General features: G+C 39.3%; 1 protein-coding gene across 6 annotated transcripts in view; it reads left to right on the top strand.

Moving 5' to 3' along the window:
* ZFHX4 (zinc finger homeobox 4) overlaps window positions 1–14529 on the top strand; it is a 216747-nt gene that overhangs the window by 180868 nt on the left and 21350 nt on the right. For 4 of the 6 annotated variants that reach the window (XM_075549550.1, XM_075549552.1, XM_075549547.1 and 1 more), the window contains exons 5-9: window positions 187–255; window positions 6101–6220; window positions 13303–13436; window positions 13661–13861; window positions 14402–14519. In XM_075549550.1, coding sequence (XP_075405665.1) covers window positions 187–255; window positions 6101–6220; window positions 13303–13436; window positions 13661–13861; window positions 14402–14519 — 642 coding nt within the window. The remainder of the gene's footprint in view (window positions 1–186; window positions 256–6100; window positions 6221–13302; window positions 13437–13660; window positions 13862–14401; window positions 14520–14529) is intronic. The other 2 variants (XM_075549551.1, XM_075549549.1) reach the window with 1 other exon arrangement.

Raw genomic sequence — 14529 nt, 5'->3', positions numbered from 1 at the left:
TTGATCATCCAGCATTAAATATAACTCTGCTGTGCATGGGAATCACTTTGTCAACTACTACTTAGTAGAAGGTAAGGTGGGTAGAGACTCAGTGGAGGGCTACTTGGTTTTTAGCCACATTTAGAGTGATGTTGAAACCGGTTGTTAGGAGAGTACCGCTGACGTTGTGTTCTGACGCACTTGCAGAAGCTGCCTCCTTGGGAGCCAGGACCTGTGACGACGACGGTACAGGGCAACAGTTAAGATTAACCTCAGGTAATTGATCCATTCTTTTCTAAAATTGCACCTCATCCTAAATTTTATGTTGGGCTCCTAAATTATGTAATAAGCAAGTCTGGAACTGCTTTGATCAGCCTCTGTGTATAAATAATTGAGAAGTAAAATGAAATATATGCAGTATTTGAAACACATGCAAAGTAACTCCTTAAAGAACAAGTGATGTCTACATGGTGCTTTCTTAGTTCTATCTAGATGTATACACAATGACCATTTACTCAGTCAGTTTATACCAAAGAACAGTCAATAAACCAGATACTTCGTTTACCCTAAGTCAAGCAAGTTGGTTTGGTGGTGTTACCTCTGGTGATTTGTGGAACTGAATGGGTTGAGTCTAGCCATATCAACACGCGTGCACTTGGACCTTCCTTACTGAATTGTAATTCATGCTGAAGGCTGCAGTCTTAATGTTCTCCAGGAAGCACTTCCACCCCTCGCTTTCCACAAGGAAGGTTGTGTCATCTACATACTGCAGGTTGTTAAGAAGCCTTCCTCCGATCCTTATGCTGAGTTCTTCCTCGTGTAATCCATGTTAATGACAGCAGACTCGATGAGCTGGGGTCGGACATGAAGAACATTTCTCATGAAGAAGGCAAAAGGGTCATGAAGAGGAGAGGAAAGAAAGAAAAGATCAAAGTGGAGGTCAGAAGAGACTGACACTTGCTCTCAATTGTAAAGTAGCCAAGGTAAATGGAAGACATGACTGGGCTCTAGGAGCTGACAGGAAACTTCAAAGGGCAGCTTGAGAAGACCAAGGACAATGCTATTGGAGATAGAATGGCATAAACCCAATCTCCCTTCTTCAGGGCAAACTTGACCAAATGTTTTGCAAATGATCTAATTGGAAGTAATATGGCAAACGTCAAGACTTACTACCAAACCATTAAGCAAAAAAACATTTTGTGCCCGTGCCTTTTGTTAGTGCGTTGTAAATAAAGACCCCAAATTGACAGCTTTACCTCAATCTCTTTGTGAAGCTTGAGGCTGTGATATCTCCATCATACATTTTCCGGATATTTTTGACTAGAAACCCTCAAGGGAAGTCAAACCCCATAAATAGAAATGGAATTCTATTTTCTACAAAACCATTTCCCTCCTCTTTTCTACATCTCCATTGATGACATTCTTCTTTAGACCTTACCACCTGAGGAAGAAAACTAGGAATCATCAGTTTTACTGGACGGCTGATGACATGGGTTAGCGGTTCCACAGCCCCAGCCCTCCACTCTGCTCCAGTAAAGATTCATAGACCTGGCAACCCGCATACGGCCACTATGAATCGGAACAGACTAGACAGCGGTGGGTTTGGGATTTGGGGATGACTTGGGTGTTTGAGAGGGAAAGAGAAGTGTCAAAGATGACTCTTACCATTTGGTGGTACTATTAATTGAGATGGTGAAGTCTAGGGTAAAATTAGGAGGTGTGTTGAGTGAGGAGCAGATTTGAATATAATCAGTTGTATATGGTTTTTAACCATTTGAGTGGAAACATTAAATTTAAAGCCATGTGTCTCGATGAAATTACCTAGGGGAAGGAAGGGTGTAGCTATAGATGATCAGAAGACTTAGGACGAAGATCAGATGCACATCAGTATTCAGACTTTATTTTTTTTTTTTAAATCAAGGAGATCGCAGCAATGGGGACTGAGAGGCATCTTTCAGAGAGAGAGACTGTAGATGGCAGGGTGGAGATGTGCAACGGACTCCAAGAGCAAGACAAGGAGTACCTATTTGTGAGGAGTTATGAGTAGCTGGCTTCTCTTAAGCCACGATTCACAAAACATTATTTCCGTCCCAACTCCATCCACGTCACTTGCACACATGTAGAAATGCTGAGTGTCAGGCCTCCTTCCAAATTTACTGAATCAGAGCTTCTAGGGGAGAGCCACAAATCTTTATTGCAACACTCTTCTGAGTGATTCTGAATCCCTAAAGTTTGACACCCACTTTTATTGGGCTTGAAGCACTTAATAGGAAGTGAAGCAATGTGAGAGAGACTAGAGAGGTAGGCGTGGAGCAGATTGGGAGGTGCTTTTGCCATGCTCACCATGCCGAGCCTTTTCTTTTTAAGTGATGGTCATCGCTGAAGTAAGAAGTCAGATTTAAGTAAACCATATGGGGAATTGATTTGAGCAGGGAGGGCCTAGCTAGGGTCAGGGAGACTATGGAAGCTTACAGGAAAGAATTCCTATAAACCAGATGTCTTACACTCAATAGATTCCCTATATATAAGCCTGCAGTTGTTTAAGTTACTATCCTTGGCATCCTCTTTCCATAGTCACTGCATGTGCCTAAAAGTACTTAATGCTTTTCTTAGAAGGCTCAGAAAAGGGATTCCCCAGGCCTAATCGTACAGCAGAGTGATGGAAGCAGTGCTTATTTCTGAGGGTCAGCACTGAAGTTGATTTGTACAGAAATAGGACTATTCTTTAATTTCATAGAATTAAATAATAGAGCTTTCTCAATAATTTTTAATTGTTCCAAAAAATAATAGTCTAATCTTGTTATTCAAAACTTTTCTTTCATGGAGATGAATATTTTAGGAATATTTTAAATTATGGGGAAATGATACTGAACTTCTATAATGCCAGGTTAGTATTATTTTGTGTTTCTGTTATTTTGAACCATTTAAGGATACATAATTATTTTTCTGAAAATTGGGAAGTGCTAATGAACCCAAATGCACATTTAAGCTTATATATAGGCATATCACGAAGTTTAATATATAATCACATATTGTTTTTAATTCTGCATGAGATACAATAAATAAGAAACATATACTGTGAATAGACAACAGTATGAACTACTATACATTTTTATTGTTATGACATATATTAGTAGATACATGTCCTTTTAAAAATGAGAACTGCTTGAGCGTCTATAACGTAGAATGTTATGCAATGCATTTTCCTCAATTCTAAGGTGTTCTTTCATATTCAATAGCTAAATTTAAGGTTATTTTTTTCCCTATAGGCATGCTACATTTTATAGCTTTGTACAATGGATGACATGTGGTACGTGACTAGGAGAAGGTAGTCACCTCCTTCCATTGCCCCCAAACCAATCCACAATTCTAAGTGGTTTCTCCCTGTAGTCAGGCTTTTGACTATAATAAAGTCGATTTATAAAAACAAATGTCAATTTCATTCTAAAACTCTCTTTGAGAGCAAAACTGGGCCTCTCTCCCCCCCTGACTTATATTAAACTTTATGATGTATATAAGTGACCTTTTGATTATTTTTTGCATGATTAAAAATTGGAAAAGTTGTTATGGCTCCAAAGAGCCTACCTGTAATAAACAGCTTTCCCCTTCAAAACCACAAAACAGGTCTGAATTGCTGGGGCATTAGAGCTAATTGCCTGCCTACTTCAAAGGAAGAACCAGAAAAAGAAAAAAAGAACGAAGGAGGCAGGGTACTGCAGGCAAATCCACCTCTAAAGGTTGTGTTGTGCCTTGGAGGAGCTGGGCAAAGTTCTGGCCTCAGACCTGCTGTTTGCGATTAAGTTGATGGGGAGAGTCTATCCCACAGTCTCCCCTGCTGCTGACACAGAGTCTTTGTTCACATCCAGATTTCTCAAACTGTTGCCAGGGTCAGGTTGAGGTCAGACACCGCAGTGATGTATAGAAGAACATGTCTGGGAATTTCTCTCACACTTAAAACACATACCAGAAATGAAGAAGAGGGCCCTGCACCAACTGTCTGATGAGACCCAGATTAGACTGTAGCTTTTCTTTTAGTACCTTCATAATGTTCTGTTTCTCCTCTTGACACACAATGTTTTATTAATGTGAGTTGTGATGCCCCTTACAATTTTATGTCCCCTCAAGATAAGGGCACTCAGTAGCACTCTGACACTTCATTTCCCAGCCCTGGGGGAAAAGTACAGTAAATCTAGCTCCAGAAGCCTAGCAGCCCTGTGCACGATGAGTTGAAAAGTCATGGTCAAAGGCCGTCCTCATCTGAAGACCTGACATTAGATTTGGCGTTGGGGGCAAATTTTGCAGGGACCCATCCCAATCCAGGCATTAGCCCAGCCGTGTAGCTCCCAACCAAGCCCAGCCACCTTTCTCTAGCCAGAAGGAAGGCGTCATTGTTTAATCAGGAACTGCCACTGCATGGGGATTGGGAAGCAGGCTAAAGCCAAAAAGTAATATTGGTTCTTCTCTTCTTTAAGTAAAATTTCCAGGCGTATTTGCTGGGACCTGAAGCTTTCCCAGCCCCTGATGCTTAAATACCTCTGCTTTTGTGCAGAGAGGCAAAAGGACAAATGGAATAAATGGATTTGTGTGATGCCTTTTGGAGGCCTCACGCTTTCCACAAACTCGTATTTCGACTTTGTTAAACAACCTCATCTTCCCCTTAGCTCCTCGGAGTGGAGTTTCCCACGGAGCCCACAACCGTCCCCTCTGTTGTTTCCCTGTTCACTCAGTTGCAGAGCAGGCCTGTCTGGCAAGAGAGGCAAGAGGAGGTTGGTTTTTTTTTTTTTTTGGTGCTCAGCTGCTACATATGACAGTGGATATTTCATTCTGCTGTCAGAACATTATTAATAAAACATGGGGTGTGGAGAGGACCACGATTTCCCCTTTCAATCACTATAGCATTTGCAATGAAAATTTTATGCAGTGTGTAATTTTCAGTTAATGCCCGACACTTAAAATGTCCATGGCAGCATTTTGTATGGTTATTGAAGGGTTAATTGTATCATGTTCTCTGCATAAAAGCTCTGCTTATCAAAAGCAAATAGAAGAGTGTATGCAAATGTGTGGTGATGACCTTTTGCCTTTCCAGGGTTAATTTATATGGTCATTAAAGATTTTATGAAATTGAGCAGCCTGGTGCTTCAAATCCCATTTTACCTTCTTCTCTTAATTTATGTAATTCCTACCTGAACAGGGGAATATGCTTTTTTTTTTCCTGTTTTATTTTTTGTGCAGCAATGAAAACAGCATGCCATGCTGTGGGGAGTTGTGAGCCTGGTTATCTGGCATTACTCAGATTGCTAAAAATTCATTAAAATGTGACATCAGCACAGTGAGAGACAAATGATCGCAGGATGAAAGAGAACAGTGGGTCTTTCACGGATTAGTGCTACACAGCCCCAGCATAGAGGCTAACTGCATAAACAGATTAATCCACCAGCAGCGACATAGCTAAGATTTACAGAATAATTAAATAGGGTTGAGTTACTATAAGGATTTCCATGTAATCTAGCTGGTGTGAACCCGTGAATGAGGTGTGGGGTGAGGCTGTTGTCAGAGAAGTTTACCTTGTTACGCCCTGTGCCTTCTGTAGCGCCCCCTACAGATAGAAAGGATCCCAACAATTGAAAAAGCAAATGAATTCCTCTGGAGTCTGAGGGGTGGGGGGAGGGGGGTGGCTGAAGACGAAACTAGAGCCTGTTTTGTATTGAATGTGTTAGTCTCACACTACTAAAGCTTTTCCCCCTAAGCATTTCGCCTCATCTGCCACCTACCCAAGCCCTTGGAACAGTGAACCTTTGTTGGTACAAGGTTCTACTTTTGGAATTCCAGAATTACCTTACACCCCCTTTCAAAACTTTTACAGGTTTTTAAAACTTCACTGAAAACGAATTTTTTTTGATTGTGTGCACAACGTAGTCTGTACATTGACCTAAAATCTGAAGCCCTGTATTGAGCCGCCTGTGTGTCCCAACATGGGTTTCGGAATGGATTTGTGCTGGGTTTGGAGTGGGAATATCTGCAATGCTTTGTAAACAAGGAAACCCTCAAATGAGCACCTAGGCTACTTTAGTGTGCATTTCTCTGGGGTTTTCCAACCTACTGATGGATCTGCCTTTCTTAGCAGAAGAACCAAGTGAAGAAGCAGAAGGAGCTATTAAGCCTACAGCAGTGACTGAAGATGATGAGAAAGACACAAGTGAGAGAGACAATAGTGAAAACAGAAACTCTAATAAAGATGCTGGTAAGATGCGAGGATTATTCACTTCGCCTACCCTCACTCCCGTTGCCTACAATCCTCCTTTCCTTTGCCTCCCCCCACTCCACTTCTAAAGCTTATTAAAAGCTTTTCTTCATTTTAAACTGTCTGAACATTCCCCCTACTATTCATTGCATGTGCATTTTGCATGTGATTTCTATCAGTAGCCTCCCATTGACCTATTTTTAATCATAACCATCTGACAGAATAGATGTGGATAAGTTGAAGAATATTACAGGACGACCAACAAGATTATTTTTTAATCAAATCAGTTTGTGTGCTTGTAATTTTTTAAGCGCCTTTCATTAATCTTAGCTATACTGGTGAGTCCTCTGATGGCATATTAATTTTTCATAAGCTCAGGATTAGATATCACTTGGATTTTGTCATTCAATCATATGCACCAACCCCCTCAAGCCACGTAACCCTAAACACAAATATTATCCCCCCCAGCCCCCACTTTTTACAACTTACACTCAGGAATGTGCCCTTTTTCGGGGCATCTATTTGAGGCATTTCAAACAAAATCCAGTGAAAAAGTTTACAGATGAATCAGCCTAAGAAAGAGGAAATATCATTGAAAAGGGATTAGGTGCTGGGTAATTTTGATCTTCTGGAACAGACAAATCCCAGTAATGAAAGCTACTGTCTTTGAAAACAAACTTTCGTGTCGTGACATTTACTTGTGCACAAACAAACCCTCGGCCAGCATCTGGCATGGATACCTCAGGCTTTTCCTGTGTTTGATTTGGCAAATATATGACTTCATCCATGCTTTGTATGTATGAGATGGAAATCTATGGTTGCAATGAATATTGCATTGGCTACTTTTGCTGCACGCTATACCCAGTTATATGATGTTGGGCTCATTGAAGCAGAAGAAGTGCTGAAACAGGTTCAAGCCTATTAGTCTCAGGTAGTCATCTATCTTTCCCTCAAGTCCCAGTGACAGTCGCATACAAATAAGTATGTATCCAGGACTAAAACATTTGGCTGTCCAAAAAATATATAATTTTTACATGCAAGTATAACTAAACCTGAGTTATTTCATATTTGTAGTTCAGTCTTTGCAATACCTATCTTTTGCATCTCCTTCAAACGTCATTTGAAGGGCCTCCCTGTCTCCAACCCCCACATGGCGTGTGCCAGGCTAGATTTCTTTAAGGAGCCCAGCGGAGGCAAGGCTATTTAAATTTACTTCTGGGGTATACTCGCTAATATATAATTCTAAATTGATTTACATCAGGAGACTCTCAGGTGACACGGAGTCTAAAGCTGTATAAATAGATGTCATTGTTGTACATCAGCAAGCCTGCTCCCGAGGACAAAAAAAAATCACTCGCTACTCAGTGCTGTTGAGTTGATTCCTACTCATGGCAGCCCTATGGGATACCTCAGGGAGCCCAAGTCTGTAAGTCTGCTCAGGAGCAGACAGCTTCATCGTCCTCCTGCTCAGTGGATGGTGGGTTTGTACTGCCGAACCTGCAGTTAGCGGCTCAACTGCTGAACCCACTGAGCCACCAGCACTTCTTGCTCCGGAGGAGTATGACAGGAATTTGAAGTACACAGTGAACCGTTAGTGTCAAGGTAATTCCCGCTAGACTTCATCTAAACAAGGTTTGGAAATCGCCAGGTGGTCGGCTCTATTCGTTCTTCAAGCTGTTGCTCCTCAAGGGGAGTTGCTTGGCTAATTCCAGGGAGGGAGGGAACCTGCGTGCGTTCTGTGGTGGCTTTCTTGCAGTCGTGCTCAGAGAAATGGTAGTGTCTCCCTCTCTGACTTCAGAAGAAGTCACGGAACAGATCCATATCACTTCAGTCTTTCTAGAATGCCCTTGACACCTAGCTGTATGCGGTTCTGCTAGCTCTTAAATGTCTAACCTATGAGGGGACTTCGAAAAGTTGATGAAAGAAAATTCCATTATGTTTTAATCTTGTTTTTCCATAGCATAGTTCCTTATGGAGGATAGAATCTAAACACTCCTTGGAATTGAATCTAATCTTCCTTTTGAGGAAAGATGCTTGGATCCTTTTCACCACCAGCACCATTTATTGCCCTACACCGTCACTCCCTAATGGCCTCATACGTTGCTTCTCCTTGTGCACCTAATGCTCCTGTCCAGACAGGACTCCGGTATGTGAGAGGGTGTTGTCGTTGTCATCATCGCGAGCTGTCCAGTTGGTTTCCGAGCGACCACAGAACGCCACCCTGCCTGGCCTGGGCCCTCCTCACAGCCGCTGTCGTGTTTGTGCCCATTGTTCCAGCTACTGGGTCAATATGAAAGCATGGAGGTCATTATAGTCGGTTAAAATAACATTTTAACCCCTAAAAGCCCCTCTCCAGACACATGCACATGAGTAAGAGTAGAAGTGGACTTTAAACAAGGGCCATCTAAAAGCAATTACCGATTTGCAAATACTTATTATCCTGGCCACCTGCTGGCATTGAAGAAGACTTGTAATTAACAATAATAAACTTTTCCAACAGAGGTTCCTCTTTCTAAATTGAATTTCGTCCTTAGGAAATATTTCTTACACTCGATAGCTGCTTATGTATAGGGTATCTATTTTTCTTCTATTATAAATACGTTAAAAACTGGTTTATGGATATGGTTGTTATGGGAATAAACAAGGAAAATCACTTCAAAATAAGCTAATCGCTATCTTCATAATTTAGATGAGGGAACAGTGTGACCCCACTTTAACACCGAGTTTTTTCAACAGGAAGGCATTGACATGTTAGGAAGACTATGTTTGTGGAAGCTGTTGTTTGTGTTGCTGGCATTAATCTCTAGGACTACAGCTTCTGAAATGAGACTTGGCAAGATGCAGGTTATATTTGTTGAATATTCATTCATAATAGAAAAGCCTCCTAATGCCTCATTTATATTGTCATTTAAATCTAGTGCCACTTTAGATTAATTATAATCCAAATTATAACTCTGTGCAGTACAAGAATTAATATAGAGTTTATCCAGATTAATACATTTGCATTGAAAATGTAATATGTCTCTGCCATGGCTAAGGGGACCGCTTTTTAATAAAGGAGTAAACATGAGGAAAGATGGAAATTAACCTTCATTATTGCAATTAAAATTATCCTTTCATTCTAGTCTCATTAGAAAGAATAGCATACCCGTAATTATAATTTTAGAATTGTTTGGAGTTGAATAACAGCTTCTGTGATATTCAAGTTTGATATTATTCAAACTTTGTCAACTACATTGATTCATAAATAATAACTCAGTATTTTTTATTGCATTTTCAAATTTGGCTTTGAGTATATGTGTATTATTGGATTTTCCTCGCTTATTATGGGTATAAACCATTTTACAGCCTTCTGTATTTTAGGGATTGGGAATTATTAAGTAGGCGTCATCTGAATTGAAATGAATTATGTCATTTTTATATTAGCAATCTCATGCAAGTTAAATAATCCTATCACTGACAGATAATCATTGACTCATCTATTTTGTGGTACTTATTTGTAATTAGCCTTCGTTTTTTAGTTAATGCATTAAAATGACAGTGTTTTTCAAAAAATGCAGTGATGTCCTGCACAATACAAAATAAATAAAGATTCTGTATAATAATTTTGCCTAGAATCGGAACAGGGGTATCTTTAATAAAGTTTCGGACGTAACTATGAGTAACCATAAAATTTAATCAAAACCTTCCTAAGGTTAATTAGCCTTTAAAAAAATATTAACCACTTACTGGACATGAGAATTCAGGAGGAAAAGCTCCAGCGTTGACTTCCTATAATGACCCAGGAGTACTTGGGGACCTGGGATAGCACCTCCGAGAGGGGAAAGCAGACCTGCGTACCATGTACCGGTAACTTCCAGTATCTGTGCGAACTCACCGACACACACCTTCCTCACAAGGATCTGTTTCTGTCCTATGTTATCATATCCCAGTTTTCTACATCCTCATCTTATCAATGATGTGCTTTTCTGAGGTCCAGCCTTTTATTTAGAATCTCATTATAATCTGAGGTAAAGTAATCTTTAGATTGACACTGAATACATGGTCTAATTAACAAAGTCAATTAACTAAAAAATGTTGAAGATGATGTATATTGGGCAGAATATGATACGCAGTTCTTATTGCAACATTATGTGATTGTGATTCTAAGACTTAACTTTTGCTCTCTTTCTTCATGGAAAGTCTCTAAATTCAAAGCCAGTTATGTTTTTGCTGAATATCAATAAGCATGAAAATAAGATCAATATATTTTTTAAGATATGTGGTATTGAATATACCAAATGTGTGCACTAATAAGGAGGTTAACAAAATGTTGCTAACCGGGAAGTCAATAACAACTTTAAAAAATATCTTTTATAGTACCAATATTAGAATAAAATGCACACTATAAATGGTTACGAACCATGGTGGCACTGTGGGCTCAGGTTTGGACTGCTAACTACAAGGTCCATGGTTCAAACCCACCAGCTGCTCAGCTGGAAAAATGATGCAGCTGTCTGCTCCCAGAAATAGTTAGTCTCAGAAGGCCAAAGGAGCCGTTCTACTGTGCCTTCTTGGGCTGCTACATGTCATCAGACAGATTCTGAGTTCTATTACACATATATGGTATGTATAATATGATATCACATACATTATATGAGCCAAGAAAATCCTGGGTTTTTTTCTTCACTCCTGTGTAGCGATTTTTGATAGCATAGGGAATTCATCAACTTATTTGGTCATATCCATTTCTACTACATGCACAAGAGAGTTATAGGTAAATATGACATGGTGCTATTCTCTTAAAGAATCATTTTGACAAATATGAAGATAGGACTTTTCTAAAAAAAGAAAGAAAGCCGGTCTCACCGTTGAAGGCAGTTGATGCATAATTGCTGATGTCAGCGACAGTCATGGAACCGAGCTTTGCTTGTGCTCCCTATTCAACTTGGTCCGACACTTCCTCTCGGAAACTTTATTCGCAGACACTGCGTATCATATTGTCTTCTTAATGTTCATCTTTAGCCCTTTTTTAAACAGTGCTGTGAAGTATGTTCTCTTTTGAGCATGAAAACTGTAATTGTTGATGCCGGCATGAAGGATGAGATAAACATACCTGGTTTTGACAAATGTTTATCAAATATTTGATAATTTTTATGAACATCATAAAATTTTTCAGTTTATTCTAAATATAAATACATCCCAAATACAGGTAGTTCGCAAGCCATGACAAATTAGAATTACTCTGAGCCACACGTATGCCAGTCAAATGTGATTTTGTTGAATATCTTCGTATTAGGTTCATATACTGCATAAAATATCCCAATACCTAATTTGCTGGTAGTGTGCTTATGTCAGTCACTCAAAATAAATAAAGATCTAACTTATATAGATATTGACATTTCAAGGCAATCATAGTAAAAACTTTAAAATATATGATTTATTTCAGAACCAATTTAAAATGGAGTTTTAGTAACCGAACCCCATTGGAAAGTAGGAACTACCCAAGGGAATATGATGTTTACTTTTTTGTGTTGTTCAGGACAGATCTATCAATTCAAATAAAATCTAGTGTCTATAAATCTAGTGTCTTAAAAACTAAGTTTGTTGAAAATTTAGTATTAATTCTATATCTACCAAGGTAATAAAATTATCATTTCAAAGATTTGATTTCAATTATATTTAAATTTTTATCTTCTCAGACTCTTTCTTATTTTAAATTATTTTCTAAATTTGAAAAATTTGAAATTATTTATATGTTATGAAACATACATCTCTATTCAGAATAGGGGAAAATGTTTTGTTTTGCTTCAGTTTTCTGTTTCCCAAACATCCTTGACCTTATTTTCAAATTAAAACTGGGTTATTTTTCAATAAGGTTCAATTTGTTCATTGATATGAACCGTATGTGGATTAAAAAAATCAAGATAAATCTTCATGCTCAGTATACAATCAGATTACACCTGGACTATATATTTACGCGGGGTCTGATAGCAATCAATGGTTTAGCTTCATTGCATTTCAAGATGTATTTGCACCCAGTTGTCCAGCGATAGTGTCCTCACCCTGGAAATAATTTAGTTGCAAATTGACTGGAAGATGGTGAAAATTGAAAGTTAAAATTAGAAATACTCATAATAAACACCAGAAAAAAGGTCAGATGATGCTGTGCTATGATGAGATTGGAATGGCTGGTAAATGAGGTTTTGTGTTTGTCGTGAGATGTATGTGACATGCCTACCGAATGTCGCTGTAATATCCAGCCGCACAGAGGATATTATCGGGCAAATTGATGCTGGGAAGAATTTTCTGTTAGATTGGGAAATTAGAATTGCACGCTTTCCTTTGATGTGTGTGAGGCCTGGGCGTATTACATAGCTCATCTAGGCAAAATTTTAAATCGTCTTTAACACTGAATACTTGGATTAACCTCATAAAACAGTGGACTTCTTGAGGTTTGGACTATCATTTTACGGGCCCAGCCAATTGCTGAAACATCGAAAGCTTGAAAGTCTAGCACTAATTACAGTCACAGATGTATAATGTATGGCTACTTTAAGGGGCCCACATTCATCACATAAAACTGTTGTTCGTTTGCTGTTTTTCATTTCCAAATTACAAATAGTCTCTTAGATTTTGCAATCTTAGCAGTGCCTCAGAAATTTAGGAGAGAAATAAACACTCATCACAAGGATTATTTTCTAAGTTGATATTTGAGAATGGAAGTAGATTTGCTTTAATATGATGTAGGCATTCCGAGCAGATGTTACTGAGGAAGCTTCCAAGGCCACATGTCTAAATGTGAGGTATGGGTATGTTTTAAAATGGATTCACAAGGCCACTCAGTGGACAAAAATTCATTAGTAGTTTGAAACTTATATATTCTGCAATGTTTATGCTATTTTCTTGACTGTTTAAGAAGTCACGGTTAAGGCCAGTGTCTTGCCTCTTCAGAATAACATTATCCAAACCTGTTTGTTAGTCACTGTGATACCGTGGCATCAAAGCCACAATGACTTGAAAAACTTAGCCCTTTTTTTTTTTTCAGATTGTGATATTGTTCGCGTTTTTTAAATTGAGTTCTCTATTCTTCCTCTCATCAGGGATACTCACACCGGAAAAGGAAGTAAGAGTCAGCGTGCCTGGCGCAGCCCCGCCACTCCTGCTGGCCCAAGAAGAGGATGTCGCACCAAAGAGATCGAAACCTGCAGGAGACAGTAAACTCTGCCACGATCAGGTAAATAGATTTTTTTTTCCCCTTAACCATGTAAATCTTTCATTGTAGGATTTTTTCCTTTTAATATCTTTAAATGTTTCAGAGCCCCAAATGATTCCATGCTGTTGAAATGTATGTAAGCGCCGTGATTGGCCATCTAAATAACCCTCGGTACTACCTCAAGTGCTACGAAGTCAACAAACCACAGGAACTAACAGCGGCCCTGTTTATTTAATATTTTCCAGTTCTATCAGTGTCCTTATTGTAACTACAATAGTAGGGACCAAAGTCGCATCCAGATGCACGTCCTGTCCCAGCACTCGGTGCAGCCGGTCATCTGCTGTCCCCTCTGCCAGGATGTCCTCAGCAACAAAATGCACCTCCAGCTTCATCTGACACACTTGCACAGCGTTTCTCCAGACTGTGTGGAGAAGTTGCTCCTGACAGTAAGGATCCCCACTGTTGATGCATGTTTGACCCACGCCATTGAAAGATATCAACGCAGGATTTGTAATCATTCGAAGATGGAAATTTATTTACTCTGCGGTGTATGCTATTTTCTTGACTGTGAATAGAAATCCTAGTCAAGGCCTGTTTCTTAGCTCTTTTGATTAAATTTTTAAAAATTAAAGATGATACAAAGTCTAATTTATCCCAAAATATATTCTGGGGGTGGTTCTTAATTTTATATCTCAAATGTTAACCAAGTGACTTATGGGGATTCTTTGAGTTCCAAACTTTCATGGTTCTCCTTATAAAAATAGATCCGTGGAAAAAAAACAGAAACCATATTTCTTAAAAGGAGGAATACAGCATTGCAACAGCATTGGTCTGAAATTTGAAGAGAACGTATTAGCTTGTAAGATCCACACCATATCTCTGCTTTGTTTGGAAATGGAAGTGGGATATATGACTGCCCGATGGAGGTGGGGTGAAGTTTGTGATCTCTTGGTTACATCTAACATGAGCTGCTTTGGTCTTCAAAGGTTCCTGTCCCTGATGTCATAATGCCAAACAGTATGCTACTGCCAACAGCCACCTCTGAGAAATCAGAGAGGGACACCCCTGCAGCTATCGCAGCTGAGGGATCCGGTAAATATTCAGGTATGCCAGC

The sequence above is a fragment of the Tenrec ecaudatus genome, chromosome 5 (assembly GCF_050624435.1).
Source record: "Tenrec ecaudatus isolate mTenEca1 chromosome 5, mTenEca1.hap1, whole genome shotgun sequence".
NCBI classification, from domain to species: Eukaryota; Metazoa; Chordata; class Mammalia; order Afrosoricida; family Tenrecidae; genus Tenrec; species Tenrec ecaudatus.
This window is presented reverse-complemented; position numbering and strand designations above follow the sequence as displayed.